A 17,962-nucleotide genomic window follows, 5' to 3' on the forward strand; every position below is an offset into this window, starting at 1 on the left:
GGTGCCTATGCCCATACATATATATGCCTATGCCCATACACATATATACACAGGTGCCTATCACACAGGTGCCTATGCCTGTATATATATATATATACACACACACACACGTGCCTATGCCCATACATATATATACACACACACACATATACAGGTGCCTATGCCCATACATATATATATATATATATATATACACATATATACAGCTGCCAATGCCCATACATATATATATATATACACAAATATGCAGGTGCCTATACCATATACATATATATACGTGCCTATGCCCATACATATATATATATACGTGCCTATGCCCATACATATATACGTGCCTATGCCCATACATATATATATACACATATACATATTAGTAAACATGTAGGCCATGCGTTGTGTGTAGAGTCATGGGGTAGACCTGTGTAGTATGTGTGTGATTAGTCAACGTATGGCCAGGCCTTCTATTGATAGGCTTTCGAAGTTAGCCTGGGATGTTAACTGTATGACCTGCATGGCCTATATAGTCGGTGTGTACATTCACCTGTTTCGACTGGTATCAATGGACAAGACCGCAGTTATCAGTTAGGATCAGTATGAATTTTTCGAGCTAGTATGGGCATGCTCTGCCGACCCAACGGCTCAGTCGGTAGTTCTCCGTGATTATTTCGCTTGATAATCACTGATGTCCTGACGGAGGCGCTAGCCGAGTGAGTCGCCGTGCCGAGCGTTGCGAAGGCCACCAGACCCGACTCAGCGCCGTCCGAGTTACGTTCCGATAGGCAGAGAATAGTATATATTAGTAGCTCCTAGTTTCCATGCACCGACAATAGTTGGAAATGACACGTCCACCAGGGGGAAACCTTGCTACTATGGTGAGTATGCCAGTATGGCCATACTGGGCCCATAAGATGCATGATAAACGGACATACTGGGCACATAAGATCGTATGATAACAGTCGAATCCGCTAGTACATTAGTATCAAACCATTTATGGCACCATTTGCATGGATTATGTGAACAATTAACCCATTTTGACCTGAGATAAAAACAGACTAACACATTCTCATTCTACTGCTCTGACACAATCTATTAACACATTAAGACCTGATTCTGAATCATGACAGTTTTTGAAAAACATTGTTTCTATATCAGTGGTTCTCAAACTATTTCATGTCAAGGTCCCCCAGAATGATTATGTAATTGGCCGCCGACCTCCATCTCAAAATATGTTGCTCCAGGGAGGGACCCCCCAGAAGCAAATATTTCAGTTAAAAAAGTTTGCTGTGAAATAATATTTAAAGATTTGCTCTACATTTTCAGGATTTTTCAAAAATAGCAGATCTACAAGCTCGAGCTTGTATATCTGCTATTATTCAGTAAAATAATAAAATAAAGTTATAAGGTGACAGACCTCAGGTCCAAATAGATTAAAGCATTGGTTCGCAAACAGTGGGTCGGGACCCATTTGTGGGTCATGGACACATTTGTATGGGTCCTTTTATTTTTTGTTTCATACATTTATTATGTTTATAATATAATGATTTCAAAACATAAAAAAATAAATATCCAAAAAGACAATTACTGGATGTTTCCAGTAATTTCATGAAGAAATCAAAGAAAAGAAAATCAAAGAAATTAAACAATAAATAAAACAGAAAGCAACACGTGGTTTTGAAAACTAAATTAAAACAAACCTAGTCGGTGCGACTAATTCCGTCCTTCAAAATAATATCCAAGGATCGTTATTTGAGAATTCAAACCAGAGAGCAGAAAACAAATCGAGAGATGTGATAATAATGGTTTAAAGTTTTTTTGCAAAAATCCGCAAAAATCCATGAGTTTCTCTGGTGCAGTCTTCTGTGAAGTCCTGAACTCCTAATGCCGTCTGTCGGGTGGAAACCTCATATGTTGTAGCAGATCTACAAGCTCGAAACGCGAGACTTCGCACTGCGTTTCCAGCTTGTAGATCTGTTAATTTTGATGCTTTTTGTGGGACGCTGCGGTGAGATCCAGTAGTTAAAGAATATATATTTAAAGATTTGCTCCACATTTTCAGGATTTTTCAAAAATAGCAGATCTACAAACTCGAGCTTGTAGATCGTTAAATTTACCACAAAACGTTAGAATATGGAGATAAAAGGTTTCTGCCCAACAGCAACGACATAATGCGAAAGAGAGGGACGGGTGGAGTCTGTATTGAAGGAGGGTCGTTGGATGACAGGGAGAGGGGGGGGGGTCATGGTTCTATGCGTAAGGGGATGAGGGGTACTGGGGATGCCACCAGTCCATGAGCTTCACACTGTTCACGGGGTCCAGGACCACCTGGGTGCCCCCCTGCTCGCCCCACCTCCTCCTGGCCCCCCGGGGGGGCAGCGGAGAGTCCTGGAAGAGCAGACGCACGCGCTGGTGACGCATGTCCGTGGAGACGTTGATGGTGAACTGGAGGAGAGGAGAGGGGTTGAGAGGATAGGAGATCAGGGGAGAGGAGAGGAGGGACACATGGACAGAGAAAAAAAATGAATGGATTTTCTAGGTGAAAGTGATTTTCACCCACTTTTGCGTGACACCAATAAAGACTAAAGAGCACCTGCCTCCAACTGTTTTTCTGTACTTTCAAAATCATAAAAGGCAATTTGTAGACAGACCCCACGGGGGGAGTTGGGACTAAACAGCTACGTTATGAAGTACATGAATTGAAATGAGCTCAGGTCATCTGGGAAAAGTCCACTTTCTGTCCCTAAAAGCACAAATAAACTGGAACAAACTACAGGCCACTCTTATTGCTTTTAAAACACAACTAAGCTTTCCGTTTGCTGCTGCCTTTGACCGAGTTATTTTTCTCTCTTCTGCACTGTAATGTATCCGTTATTTTTGACTTAGTTTGTTTCATGCAGCCTTGTTTAATGTCATTGTATAATTGTGTTTCCTTTGCATGGTGCTCTGTGTAAAGCACATTGAACTGCCTTGTTGAAATGTGCTCTTTTTACCAATAAAACCATCTTGTTGTTGAAATGTGCTCTTTTTTTTACCAATAAAACCATCTTGTTGTTGAAATGTGCTCTTAAATATAGAACAACAAATGGTCAAAACAACTACATTGAGCTCAATTCCATTCATAGGATCATTAAAAAACTTGCAAAAAATCAAATCATCTGCCACACATTTGAGTGTTGGCAAGAAAGTCACAAGTTGCTAGGACTCCGCCCTATCTTATATAAACACACACCACTATGGAATAACCCTCTAGTACCAGAACATATAAGATATGGTATTATTACAAACTGGAAAGAAAAAGGACTCACAGAACTAGGTGATCTTTGCAATAAAGAGATATTTGCGGACTTTACTTTCATAAAAGACTGGTATCAGTTACCCGGAACACATTTTTTTAAATTTGTACAAATAAGGAGCTGGGTGAAGGCCAACACGGATAAGAATTTTCCTACCATTAAAGAAATGTGCTCTTTTTACCAATAAAACCATTGAAATGTTCTCTTTTTTACCAATAAAACCATCTTGTTGTTGAAATGTGCTCTTTTTTACCAATAAAACCATCTTGTTGTTGAAATGTGCTCTTTTTACCAATAAAACCATCTTGTTGTTGAAATGTGCTCTTTTTACCAATAAAACCATCTTGTTGAAATGTGCTCTTTTTACCAATAAAACCATCTTGTTGTTGAAATGTCCTCTTTTTTACCAAATAAACCATCTTGTTGTTGAAATGTGCTCTTTTTACCAATAAAACCATCTTGTTGTTGAAATGTGCTCTACCAATAAAACCATCTTGTTGTTGAAATGTGCTCTTTTTACCAATAAAACCATCTTGTTGTTGAAATGTCCTCTTTTTTTACCAATAAAACCATCTTGTTGTTGAAATGTGCTCTTTTTTTACCAATAAAACCATCTTGTTGTTGAAATGTCCTCTTTTTTTACCAATAAAACCATCTTGTTGTTGAAATGTGCTCTTTTTACCAATAAAACCATCTTGTTGTTGAAATGTCCTCTTTTTTTACCAATAAAACCATCTTGTTGTTGAAATGTGCTCTTTTTTACCAATAAAACCATCTTGTTGTTGAAATGTCCTCTTTTTTTACCAATAAAACCATCTTGTTGTTGAAATGTGCTCTTTTTTTACCAATAAAACCATCTTGTTGTTGAAATGTCCTCTTTTTTTACCAATAAAACCATCTTGTTGTTGAAATGTGCTCTTTTTACCAATAAAACCATCTTGCCTCTGATTTTTCATCAGCTCTTTCTTACTAAACAGGAATTCATAACGGAACTATCTTCCTGTCTCGTCTTGGATTAAGCATTATGTTGCAGTATGTCACTGCCTGGTTTTCAACACCAGCGATCCACATGAGTGTACAAACCTGCTGACCATTTTACTGTAGTTACTGTACCCACCAGAGCGAGGGTCATGCCAGTTAGTGTACCCACCAGAGCGAGGGTCATGCCCATGACGACGGGCGTGAAGATGAAGTTGAGGGCGGTGACCCGCAGCACGTAGCAGTCTGCGTCTGGGTTGGTGTGGACGTCTCTGTACTGCCTGGGGGCCGGCAGGGGGGAGGGGCCACTGACAGCCTTACCACGCTGCTGAGAGGGTGGCATTAACATCTTTATTAGTACAGTTTGGAGGGCACTGCCAGCCTTACCACCCTGCTATAGGGTGGCATTAAGATCTTTATTAGTACAGTGTAGAGGGCACTGCCAGCCTTACCACCCTGCTGAGGGTGGCATTAACATCTTTATTAGTACAGTGTAGAGGGCACTGCCAGCCTTACCACCCTGCTATAGGGTGGCATTAACATCTTTATTAGTACAGTGTAGAGGGCAGTGCCAGCCTTACCACCCTGCTATAGGGTGGCATTAACATCTTTATTAGTAGTGTAGAGGGCACTGCCAGCCTTACCACCCTGCTGAGAGGGTGGCATTAACATTACTATTATTACAGCCATTCTAACTCTTTCCTGGTCTTTTCCTGAAGGTTTTCTGAAAATGCATGTTTTCCCTGCATGTTTTATTCACTGATTAGCCTTGCAACTGAAAAGTGTCCAGCAGAGGAACTCTTGTCTATTCAGGGAATCTGAATAGAATTAACATATAAACACCTTGGCAAATGTTACTGTCACTGACGATGTTCTGTTTCTGACAATGCTCTGAGCCGCCAATGGCAGGACTTGTGAAGTTCTCAAACATCTGTATCATTGTATGTACTATCTGGTGAGGGCACACTACCACCCTTACCACCCTGCTGAGGGGGTGGCAACACATCATTATTATTGTTGTTCAGGATTCTAATTCAAAGGCATCAAAAGTAGCAGATCTACAACAAAAGGCAGCGCTTGTTTCGAGCTTGTACTGTAACTACTTTTGCTGCTTTTGTGTGATGCTGTAGTGCGATAGGTAGGGTGAAAAAACACAATACAAGGTTAGGATATGGAGACCAGAGGGTTCTGCCACGACAGCAACATATTGTATTGGTCTAAAGGAAGTTTCATTGTTTACCTGCTTGGTGAACTTAAAGTTGAACTCCCACAGGGTCTCTGGTCGAGTTCCAGGGACCTTTCCAGGGACCTTTTTGATCCAAAACAACAAGCACTGCAAAGGAAAGATAGTCATCATCAATCATCTTATATAAGTTATTTTTTGGGGGGCATTAGCGAAGAAAAATAAATGGAAAAAATAAAAGCTGAATCTTACTGGAGAAAATAATCAGGGTTTTTGTCCAGTATATTTATTATTAGGAACCATGTGTGGGTGCACTGCCATGTCCATTATGTTTTGGAGGGGTGACCAATGACCATGCCATGTTGTGTCGTCTTGTCTTGTCTTGTCTTGTCGTACGTTTGTGTTTTTGTTTCAAAACTTGATTCAGGTTATGTGGTTTGTAACTATCATCACTTCCCTGTTAGCGTAGGACTATACAATTTATTGTATGCTACCACAATATTTTGCATATAGTGGTCACAACATTTATATGTACATGTTATCTCTTTGGTATGTTCCATATGGGTGTGTCACATATACTGTCATATTATTTGATTTACTGTATACCCTGAAATCTTGAATAAACAAAACTGTGAAAAAAAAAAAGAATAATTACTGTAAGATAAATCCTACTTTGCAGTTAGAACTGCAGACTCATTCCCAATCTTCCTCTAATCTGAAGACTCATCTCTTGATTGATTTTGTTTTGCAGAATGAGTACAGGTCAATACCAAATCTGCTGAGAGGATAAAACCCAGAAAAGGGGCACATTCAAGTCTGTTTGATTCAAATGTCAGGGCAGGGGTCTTACCTTGGCGTTGAGCAGGGTAGTGGGGGTGGGTCTTACCTTGGAGTTGAGCAGGGTAGTGGGGGTGGGTCTTACCTTGGAGTTGAGCAGGGTAGTGGGGTGGGTCTTACCAGGGAGTTGAGCAGGGTAGTGGGGGTGGGTCTTACCTTGGAGTTGAGCAGGGTAGTGGGGTGGGTCTTACCTTGGAGTTGAGCAGGGTAGTGGGGGTGGGTCTTACCATGGAGTTGAGCAGGGTAGTGGGGTGGGTCTTACCAGGGAGTTGAGCAGGGTAGTGGGGGTGGGTCTTACCAGGGAGTTGAGCAGGGTAGTGGGGTGGGTCTTACCATGGAGTTGAGCAGGGTAGTGGGGTGGGTCTTACCAGGGAGTTGAGCAGGGTAGTGGGGATGGGTCTTACCTTGGAGTTGAGCAGGGTAGTGGGGGTGGGTCTTACCAGGGAGTTGAGCAGGCTAGAGGGGATGGGTCTTACCATGGAGTTGAGCAGGGTAGTGGGGGTGGGTCTTACCTTGGGGTTGAGCAGGGTAGTGGGGGTGGGTCTTACCTTGGAGTTGAGCAGGGTAGTGGGGGTGGATGCGGGCAGGGCAGGGATCTTGGACACGCGCTGGCTGAACGGAGCGTACAGATGGAACAGGGATCGGATCACACAGGCCCGCAGGCAGCTCATCCTGTCTATGGAGGCCGGCTGGAGACGGCAGGGCAGATCCACCTCACCGCTGTAGTGTCTGAAAGAGACAGAAAAACACCGTCAAGAGCTGGAGACGGCTGGGCAGATCCACCTCCCCGCTGTAGTGTCTGAAAGAGACAGAAACAGACCGATAAGGGTCGATTTGGTTCCTAACAGTGTTGATTTCGTCGACTAAAACCATGATGAACAATGTTCGTCGACTAGACGAATACCTTTTTTTCACTGACGAAAACTAAATGAAAACTAAGCAGTGATGACTAAAACGATGACTAAATATATTGACGCCGTGAATATAACCTTCCAGCGGAGAGAAGTTGACTCGGTCGCATGAAGATACCGATGCCATGGATTCGTCAGTGATGTCACGCCACTGTGGCTTTTAAACAGTTTAGAGTCTGTGCTCCGTCCGTGTTGCATAACAGTGACATCACTGTCGAATCCTTGGTATCGTTATCGTAGTAGCCTTATAGTTCCACGTGTCTTCACTCTTCATGATCAGATGCGTCACAACAAGCCGTCCTATTTTGTCCCGACCGGGAAAATGAAACACTAAATGGGATTATTATTTCATGTCAACATTCAAGTACAACTATCAGAAAATGTAACGTAAGCCAGGTAAAGTAATGTGTCACTTTGCAAGTTTTACTAAAGTGTTTTTTTTTTAAAATAATTTCTGATAGACATTGCATTTTTTTTCATCACCCTATATCAGTTAAAAATAACGCCATTTAGGTCAATGATATAACCTTATGAAGTGATATGATAATATATAAATAGCAGTCATTGAGTGTCAACCAGTCAACGTATTGGCACGAGTACCGCGTGACGGGGGGGAAACCCTGTGTCATGATCATAAAGTTTGTTAATCTCAGCTCTGCAGCTGCTCTGTGTGCCACGACGCAGGGGACAGGATGACTCCACCCACTGCTCTGTGTGCCACGACGCAGGGGACAGGATGACTCCACCCACTGCTCTGTGTGCCACGACGCAGGGGACAGGATGACTCCACCCACTGCTCTGTGTGCCACGACGCAGGGGACAGGATGACTCCACCCACTGCTCTGTGTGCCACGACGCAGGGGACAGGATGACTCCACCCACTGCTCTGTGTGCCACGACGCAGGGGACAGGATGACTCCACCCACTGCTCTGTGTGCCACGACGCAGGGGACAGGATGACTCCACCCATTCACAAAATGTAATGTGATGGGAAAGTGGCTATGGCCGTTTTTAGCCCAAGGAGTGTTTTTCGTGCAAAACGAATAACCCCTAGTTTGACATGTCATATGCTACTTAAAGCTTAAGTCAAATGTGACATTTTTGCTTTATAGGGTTTCAATGGTACCCCAACGTTCAACCCCAAAATGTACCATGATCCAAAATGTATATAATAATCAATTTTTAATATGTTATTTGGATGACCCTAAGGATCATAAAAAACTTTGAACGATTACTATTGCAATTTATTTTGGATCACGCCACTTTTTAGCTTAGATTGACTCGCCTTTAAGTATAAATTAGAGGGTACCAAAGTACCAAACTGAAGTGATGAAATTCCAAATATACTGTAGGCTAAGTGTTCTGCGGCACCCTTGGACTTGCGTCACACTCACGGCACCCTCTTTGAGAACCCAGGTTTAGAAGAAGAACAGCCCTGATAACTCACCTCCGGTACATTCTGGTCCACTAGGTTTAGATCACCTCCGGTGAACAGCTAGCGAGGAACGGCTACAGCTAATGTCATCGTCTATTTAAGAGTCTTTAGAAGCATTAATATGCTAACCGCGCGGTAACCGGGGTTTAGTATTGAGACGCTAACATTGTCGTGTTGTTCAATCCAGCTCAATCTGAGCCGTAATTCAGAGAATAAGGGTTTAAAAGACCGGCGGCCCCAGCATTGTGTGCAGGCCGGAGATTTTTGTTCCCATGACACTTCGAGCCAAGCTTTGCCTAGCGACCGGGAGCCCTGCTTTACAGTAAATATGAGCGAGATGATTTATTAATGATAAATTAATATAAAGCTCGAAAACACCACAGGATTTCATGAAAAACACGTTAATCCGTGGCATTCAATTAATTAAGGTTTAGATAACTCACCTGCGGTACATTCGGGACCAGAAAGCCGCGGTGCACGTGACCGTCCAGGCTCTCCTGCAGATCAGAGCGAACCTGCACACGTCCTCTGGTCTGATGTAGGAGGACAGAACCAGCCAGATGTCTACGGGGTACTCCTCTCCATCGCTGCATTCACTGCTCTCTGCAACGAGACAGGACAAAGTATAGACATATTCACTGCTCTCTGCACGGCACGGGACACAGTATACAGAGACACTTGCAATTACAATTTAGGCAATTATCAGAGGCTCTTAATCCAGAGTGATTTACAGTAAGCAAGAACAACACGTGGTAATACATAAAATGCATAGAACTAGTCATCAATAATCTGTACATTGAAACAATAAACACTATAGGATGGGACGGCAGATCAATAATGACATGGCATCTGTCTACATGCCATCTAAATAAATGTGTTGGTCAGGTTGTTGAGGCTAGGGCAAGTGCTATGGCCAGTGCTACGGGCTAAGAAGTGGACCTGTATAACGTGAGTTATACTTTGCTGTACAATGGTGGCATAATTCTTTTTTGAAAATAGCTGATCTACAGCTAGTAAATATTTTCACTTATTTTAATCATTTAAGTAAATGGCAAGATGTCACCAGCCACATTAATAAACAAAATGTTCCCTTTCTTTGTTTTCTTGGAAAAAAACGATGGAATCTATGCACAAAAACATATTTCACCCACTTTTTTTTTTACCTGTGATCAAGCAATAAAGCTAATTATAACCAAAAATAGCCGCGTCTCTACAAGCGAGAGCTTGCAGTTTGGCTATTTGCACTGCACCAACATGCTTCCATAGGAATGAATCCGAAAGACGGAAATCAATGAGTGAGAACTTTAATCCATTGAGGACAAGATGTTACCGGCCACAGCAGATGGATGTGCCGTCATCGTGACAGGCTTGTCTCCTCGGCTGGGGAAGACAGATTTATCCTGTGTTCATCGATCCACGCCAACAGGTGTGTGTGTGTCTGTGTGTACTGTGTGTGCTGTGCAATTAGTTTGGACTCGGGCCAGGTGCGACTGCTTAAATCAGTCATCATTACCCCCACACACACACACACCCCAAACACTAGTAAAATAGTCAATTGCTAATGCGATAGCCGCTGAGACCACAGGCGTTTGGTTTCAAAGGAGAAAATAAACGCCTGGTCGAGACATGCATGAGAACTGGCATATGAGCGGAGTGAACCTTGCATTTTCGCTAAACCAATAAGAGTCACCACGACGTCACCGTTCTCCGCTGTGTGGAGTCGGTAGCAGAGGGGGAGGGAGGTTTGGGGAGGCGGGCAAATAGGTTGGTGAACCAATAGGAAGTCCCTGGCGGTCTCAGCCGGGAGATGGTTCCGCCCCTCCATGCCCAGAAAAGCATACATGAAGGTCTCTTGAAGACTGTCATGGCAACCCCATTCCCAGGTACGTGCACACAGACATCAAAGGGGGCTTCAGCCCCTGACCTTTTACCCGTCTGTAAAACAACTGCCCTCTCAAGGTTCAAGGTGTTTTATTGTCATTCCATACAAGTACAGAACAAAATTACTCAGGTCCTGGTCAGGCAAAAAAATAAAATACAATACGTCTAGAATAACACTTAATATAAATAAAACCTAGTGCAATAAAGCAATTGCACAACCCGCTACTATTGCATGTGCCCACAAATGCCCCTCCTCTCCTTTCCATGCATACCCGAGAATAGCTTTTTTCTGAACCCTCCTGATCTTGAACGCAGCATTTTGCGTTGAAAGAATTTGTTTAGAAATCCACGTCATCGCCGCATCTCCAGTAGCCAACGAGTGTGGGGTTGCGCCCAGAAAATAGCAGATCTACAAGTAGATCTGCTATTTTCTTTCTCTTACCGAATTTCAGCCTGACTGCAAAAATAGCGGATCTATACAAGCTCACAGTGTGTTGCGCTGTGACCCGTTGAGAGCTTGTAGATCCAATATTTTAGTCCAAAAGTGCTCTTTTACAGAATTTCAGCCCCTGCCTCTGTAAAACTCTCTGCACGTCCCTGCCCATCCCTCTGGGTTATACACAGCTGTTTAGTTTAGTACAAGTAGGCAATCGACAGTGAGCTGACGGATGACGATGTACGAAAAATATTTCTGCATAGGCTCAGTGGCCTTGTGGTTAGAGTGTCTGCCCTGAGACTGGGGGGTCTGGGTTCGATCCCCGGCTGGGTCATACCAAAGACTCTAAAAATGGGACCCAGTGCCTCCCTGCTTGGCACTCAGCATCAAGGGTGTGATTGGGGGTAAGTACCTGCAACATACTAGTGTCATGTCCAGGGAGTGTACTTGTACATCAAGCTGCCTCACGCTACAGAAACAGGAGATAGCCCTATGGGCTCGGCAAGGCTACTTACAATGTCGTCACAATTCATGTTAGATTTACCTATATGTGTGATGTGGTTGTAAAAGAGATACTATGTTCCTGAAGAAGAGAAACATGTCTCTATGCAATCAATCTAGTTTTAAGAAGAAAAAGAAAAAACATGTTTCATTGATATTTCCTTGATATAGAAAATAAAGAATTACTACACTACCTACAATCCTGTGGGTAAAGTGTAGCAGCAATTTCTCCAATCAATAGAAAGAGAATGAAAGGTAAAGTAATAGCTGAAAAGCTCACAAGATGGCGCCACCTGTCCAGATCTCACACAGCTAAATTCTAAATTCATACTTACTCAGATTGTGTTCACTGCTTTCTTTTTTAACTGTAATGTTCAATCTATCTGAAGAAAATGTAGGGGGGGGGGGAGAAAGATTTTAAAAAAAATCAAACAAAGACATTTTGGAAAACAAAACAAAACCAAAAACCACCCGTACCTTTCCTCCTCTTGTTCTTCTTCTTGCGGTTGAAGAACACTTTGGTATCGTGGTCTCCGTCCTCCTCGGGGGGGTCCTCGGTTTCATCGCTGCTCGTCAGAGCACCTCCTCCTGTCACACTCACTGAGGAGGAGAGAACCTCCTCCACAGCTCCTCTGGACACCTCCAGACCACACAGTAACTTCACTGTAACACACGCAAGCACGCACGCACGCACGAGTTCAACTACAGCTCCTTGAGAGACCTTCACACCACATAGTAACTTCACTATAACACAACAATTTAGGTATTTAGCAGACACTCTTAGCCTATTCTGGACGGGAACCCCTTTTGGTGTTTTAAGCATGCACACCTAAACCTAACCTTAACCCATGTCTAACCAATGACTAGTCTAAACTAGTCATTGGTTAGACATGGGTTAAGGTAGCTTGTAGATCTGCTATTTTTTGAAAAATGTGCAAATCTTTGAACGTTTTTAACTCAAATCTTTGCTTCTGGGAGTCCCTGGAACAACATATTTTCAGATGGGGGTCCGTGGCCAAATACAGATAATTCAGGGGGTCCTTGACCACCACCAACAGAAACATAGCTTTTTCAGACAACTGTTATTATTTAGAAGCCATTCTTTTTAGAATCGGCCTCAAGTCTAAATGGGTGAATCCAGAGCGACTTACAAGAACAACACATAGTAATACATCAAATACATAGAAAGTCATCAAGAATCATAAGGACACTAAGGTGGCTTTTAGACGAGGATGGTGTTCATAAGAAACGGCAAAATAAAGTATCATTTGCTGGGGTCCTTTTAGACGAGAAGGGTGTTCTCAGGAGGTGAAAACGCATCAAAGTGAAACCACCTCCCAGAGTGGAAATCTTTGAGAACGCCGTTTTATCCCTTCTCCGTGTAAACAGGCAAAACGGTGAATCCGCAAAACTTATGACATCATGGCTCACGTTGGCTCGCAGCGCATATATTATTACATTGATGCATAATTATGATATAATGGAGTTCCTGAACAAGCCTCCCTCCTCGCCTACAAAGTGCTGCTCATCACCCATGGTGAATGTAAAACCATGATGTAAATAAAATGCCTTAATTGTGATAGGTGGCAGCCGCGGCAGCAGCGTTTATGTAGCCTAATGTATTATAAAATATATAACCATCCCGTGGCGCGCTCTGCCTGCATGCTCTGGGCTGTCTGTCACCACCATCACCCTCCCTGTGAATGAAAATACAAATCCAGTCGCCTCCCCACTCCCCAGGTGATTAAACAAAAAGGAATCACCCTCCCCTATTAACCTATTAATTAACATCACATTTACCTCAGTATTATTTATTCCTAACTTTAATCTGGTAGCGTTTTTAATATGTGAGAAAATAAAGTGACCGCAAAAATCGCGAAAAACTGTCCGCTGAGAGGCTTGAACTCACGGCCAATGCGGACGATGGTCTCGTTGTCTAACGCCAAACACAGCAAGCTATGTAAGTGATCTAAAAATGGGGGTTGAAGTGTGTACTTGTAGTGTGTGTTGTAGTGTGATTGACACGGGGAACAAGAAACTGTTGCGTGAAGGGGGAGCTGGCTCTTCTTCTTGTACATAACGTGGGTGACTGGTCTATTGGGCGCCACCTAGCGATATTATAGCGTTTTCATAAAGTGTGCGTTCTCGTGTAAAGGGTCAATAAAAACTGAGAACGCAACGGGACTTTGCCGTTTTATCTGGAGACCATCGTCGTCTGAAAGGGGCCTAAGAGTAGAATATCTGTATAATGAAAGTATGAGTATACGCTTATAGAGTGTATTTAAATTACATAAGTTGACCCTTTGCATACGCATGTAAGGTCGTCGAGGCTAGGGCAAGTGCTACGGGCTAAAACTGGTTTTCAGACTACGACGAAGATTGAGAGTGAGTCTGCAATTCTGATTGCAATGAGAAGTTCATTCCATAGTTTGGAACCAGAAGGGAGAAGAGTCTGGGACGTGTGGAGCGTTGTTCCGGATTTTTTGAGAATGTACTGCCACAGCTTCCCTGCCTCACCAGGGCGTTGTCTATGGCACAAACAAGGGACTAAATTCTTTTCGCTCCTATGCCACCAAAATGTGGAACGCCCTACCAACTGTCATTAAGACATGCGAATCCCTTGACTCCTTCAAAACCGCTCTCAAAGGGCACCTACGGATGGCTGCAATTCGAAACTGGCCCCCGTAAAATCTGAATCCCCCCCCCCCGCCCCCCCCTTTTTTCCCCTCACTGTATATATTTATTTTCCCTTTTTACCTCCTTTTTGATGAATTCTTTTTTGATGAATTCCTGTTCTGTCTATAGAAGTGTCTATTTGTACGTCTCTAAATGTTTTGATGATTTGAACATGGTGGACCCTGTTGGAAACAAGTGTAATGCTTAATTGGGTCGTCCACTCACAGTTAACAGCCTTTGTATTGAGTTTGTGCTTGAAATGTACTGTAATTCTGCAAACTGTTAATAAATTCTTCAATCAATCAATCAATCAAAACAATTAGCTCCTGCGCGGGGGTGGGACTTTTACCTTCTTTTTCAACTGCATTGACGACGGCCTTTTTCACCCGTCCAGACTTCACCACAGCCGGGTCAGCGTTGGCGAAATCAGCAACTGTCACTGAGGAGGAGGAGAAGAAGGGCTTTGATTTGATTTGATAAGAAAATGATAAAACCAACAGGGTAACTGTCCTCACTTATCTCTATTGTGGTTCCTCTCACAAGCAACAGTTAATAAACACATAACGATACAAAATAAATGACATACATCATACAACCAGAGGCATAGAGTATCCTTACTACATAAATGACATACATCATACAACCAGAGGCATAGAGTATCCTTACTACATAAATGACATACATCATACAACCAGAGGCATAGAGAGTATCCTTACTACATGACATACATCATACAACCAGAGGTATAGAGAGTATCCTTACTACATAAATGACATACATCATACAACCAGAGGCATAGAGAGTATCCTTACTACATGACATACATCATACAACCAGAGGTATAGAGAGTATCCTTACTACATGACATACATCATACAACCAGAGGTATAGAGAGTATCCTTACTACATGACATACATCATACAACCAGAGGTATAGAGAGTATCCTTACTACATGACATACATCATACAACCAGAGGTATAGAGAGTATCCTTACTACATGACATACATCATACAACCAGAGGTATAGAGAGTATCCTTACTACATGACATACATCATACAACCAGAGGCATAGAGAGTATCCTTACTACATTGTTATGTCCCCACCAAAATTAGGAAAGAAGTTGGTCGACATGCTTTTAAATATAAAGACTGGAACAATCTTCCCAGTTCCCTTAGATCTATTAACTCCTTCAATAACTTTAAAGAGTATCCGTACTCATCTCCAAATACCCTGCTCCTGTTTCTAATATTCTAATATGCCTCCGATTGTTCTCTCTGTCTCTTATAAACCATCCTGTGCATAAACCTAAGGTGCATTAGGTGCACATGTGTAGGTGCACATGTGCATGTTAAATTTTGTGTATTCATTTAAGTACATTGTTAATACATCAAGGGGATATGCTTTTTTACCTTGTAAAGGTTCATACGTACATAAAAACAAGCACTCCACTAGCTTTCCCTATAGATCAGTCGTTCACAAACTTTTGAGGTCAAGACCCAAAAGACAGATCAGACGTTTGCCCAAGACAAAAACTACTGAAAATAGCAGGTCTACAAGCGCACGTGTCGCTTTGTGCAGCGTTGCGAGCTTGTAGAGCAGCTATTTTCACTACTTCTTAATTTAAAAATAAATCATTTTTATTCATGGTATTTTAGATTTGTTGCTTTGTTTGTTTTCAAAATAATGAAATTATTAAAATAAAATAGGCTAAATGTCATCAAACTGTGGTCCGTGGGTGGCTCAAATGCAGAATAAATAATTGACCTTGATATGAAAAAGAGTTTCAAAGGCCTCAGGACATGAGTGGTCAGTTTGACACTGGTTTCAAAGGGCACGAGTGTTACATAATGTTTCGTGTTGTCAGCCAGAAACCGAATATCTCCATATTATTCTAAATTTGTGTGTTTATTCGTAAATCATTAACAACTTGATCATTAGTTTTATGCAGTGCTGCGTTTTGGAGCCTTATGTACTTGGATCTGCTACTTCTTTGAATTTTAATCCTGAAATAGTTTTAGTCCAAGTAATGTATTATTATTACGGTATTATTATTATCATCCTCATCATCATCATATTATTATGTTAATTTCATGCTAGCTTTATAGCCTTGTTTACATTTGGACTTCTAAATGGAAAATAGCAGATCTACAAGCCCTCAACGCATCGCGGAGGGCCGGAGACGACGCGCTGTGAGGTTGTAGATCTGCTATTTTCACCCAGCCATAACAACACTATATATTACCAACCTGACTCGAAACAACCGTCCCCGGCCTTGAACTTCAGCCGTTTTCTGTTGCCCTTCTTGGGCATAATGTCGACACGCAGCACGGTGTGGGTCCACGGACACTCAGCGGGTCTGCTGGGGGTCCGTCCATGTCTCCACGACACGCAGAACGTGAAAGAAAAGGAGAGAGAAGTGTGGAAATGTTCCTCCAGGATCTTCGGCCATCATGGACTGACGCTCATGATGACGCTGTAGCGGCAAGGCAAGTCGCGCGAGATGTCGTTTCTTCCAGTTTAGAGAGCCTATGGTGTCGTCACTGCCTACTAGTACCACAGCTTGTTGAGTGTGTTACTGCCACCTGCTGGTCAATGTACAGATGTGACATTCCAACACTTAATCATTATTACTTTTTGTATTATCTCTTCTCTAATCATGTCTTAGATTACCAAGTATTTTAATCATGTTGTAGATCTTTTATTTATTTTGTATGTACTGTAATCATCCATCCATCCATCCATCCATCCATCCATCCATCCATCCATCCATCCATCCATTGATCCATCCATCCATCTTCAACTGCTTATCCGAATATCCGTAGTCAGGTCGCGGGGGCAACCGCTCCACCAGAGAGCTCCAGACTTCCCTCTCCAGAGCAACATTAGTAACTTCGTCATGGGGATCCCGGGCGTTCCAAGGCCAGTGAGTCGATGTCGATGTGATCCTCATTCCCTCCATCTGCACCTTGGTCTGACAATATCTCGATTGCAATCATAAATGTCTTTATTGTCTCCACCAGGCCGAAGGCATGGGGAGAGAGAGAGTTTTGCACTCCGTCTGTGTGTGTGTGATTGTGTCAGTCCGTCTGTGTACAGCTAATCTCCGGCACCGTTAATCTGGTTGATGCAAATTTTTGCACACACACTCACTGGATGCCAACAATGAACCTCTGCCCCAACTTTTCCAGAACGGACTGTTATAGCGCCACCAGGAGGCCAACTTTTGAAAAACACATCGTTACACACTATCTCTATACTCATGTGTTCAAGAGGATATTCCATCCTAATTGGCTAACATTGGCTTTCAAAGTTTGCAAGATTGGCCCGTTTTACGTGAAATCTTTCATATTGGTTTAAAAAGCAGGTGGCTTGCGCACATCGAGTTCTTGGCTGGTGCTGGACAAAGGTAGATCTGCTATTTTTGGCTTATTCCCAGAATAAGTGATACAATGGTTCAGATGGTTAATATGTAGGCCTTAAAACAAATCATAATCCAAAGCCTATCCGAGGCGGTCGGACCCCACGTGATAAGTGATAACTCTGAGGACTCTGAGGACTATTATCGCTGACATTTGATGATTTGATCCATGACCTTTTATCAGTGTGTGTGTGTGTGTGTGTGTGTGTGTGTGTGAGAGTGTGTGCGCGCGCGCGCGCGCCCACCTATTATATAGAATTCAACCATTCCAATCCCCGCTTCACCCTGCAGGTGCCGCTGCCGTGCAACACTAAATCCACACACACATCATCATCACCGTCGTACCTATTTTTGGTCGTGCGTGCGTGCGTGCGCGAGCGTGCGTCCACTCGAAAGTGTAGTGACAGCTGCA

At 42.8% G+C, this 17,962-nt stretch overlaps 1 protein-coding gene across 2 annotated transcripts; it reads right to left on the reverse strand.

Annotated features, from left to right (window-relative positions):
• Positions 1–1,269: 1,269 nt before the first annotated feature.
• On the reverse strand, positions 1,270–16,632 carry tmem183a (transmembrane protein 183A). Of its 2 annotated transcripts, none has more exons than XM_079531436.1 (8): positions 16,379–16,632; positions 14,478–14,567; positions 11,930–12,115; positions 9,078–9,237; positions 6,837–7,017; positions 5,509–5,601; positions 4,441–4,593; positions 1,270–2,439 (listed from the first exon to the last, which is right to left on the reverse strand). In XM_079531436.1, the coding sequence occupies exons 1-8, from the start codon at positions 16,440–16,442 to the stop codon at positions 2,245–2,247; spliced, it is 1,122 nt and encodes a 373-aa protein (XP_079387562.1). In that variant the 5' UTR covers positions 16,443–16,632; the 3' UTR covers positions 1,270–2,244. The 2 variants fall into 2 exon arrangements, with proteins under 2 accessions (XP_079387562.1, XP_079387561.1); XM_079531435.1 differs by having other exon boundaries at positions 4,441–4,596.
• Positions 16,633–17,962: the final 1,330 nt, after the last annotated feature.

The sequence above is a fragment of the Electrona antarctica genome (assembly GCF_951216825.1).
Source record: "Electrona antarctica genome assembly, contig: scaffold_259, whole genome shotgun sequence".
Lineage (NCBI taxonomy): Eukaryota > Metazoa > Chordata > Actinopteri > Myctophiformes > Myctophidae > Electrona > Electrona antarctica.

What these genes read in the sequence shown, in the direction of transcription:
- tmem183a (XM_079531435.1), bottom strand. Translation starts at nt 16,442, where the DNA reads ATGCCCAAGAAGGGCAACAGAAAACGGCTGAAGTTCAAGGCCGGGGAC. An exon ending in GGACGGTTGTTTCGAGTCAG is followed by an intron (nt 14,568 to 16,378) that starts GTTGGTAATATA and finishes CCTCCTCCTCAG; the next exon opens with TGACAGTTGCTGATTTCGCC. An exon ending in TGGGCATGACCCTCGCTCTG is followed by an intron (nt 2,440 to 4,440) that starts GTGGGTACACTA and finishes CCTCTCCTCCAG; the next exon opens with TTCACCATCAACGTCTCCAC.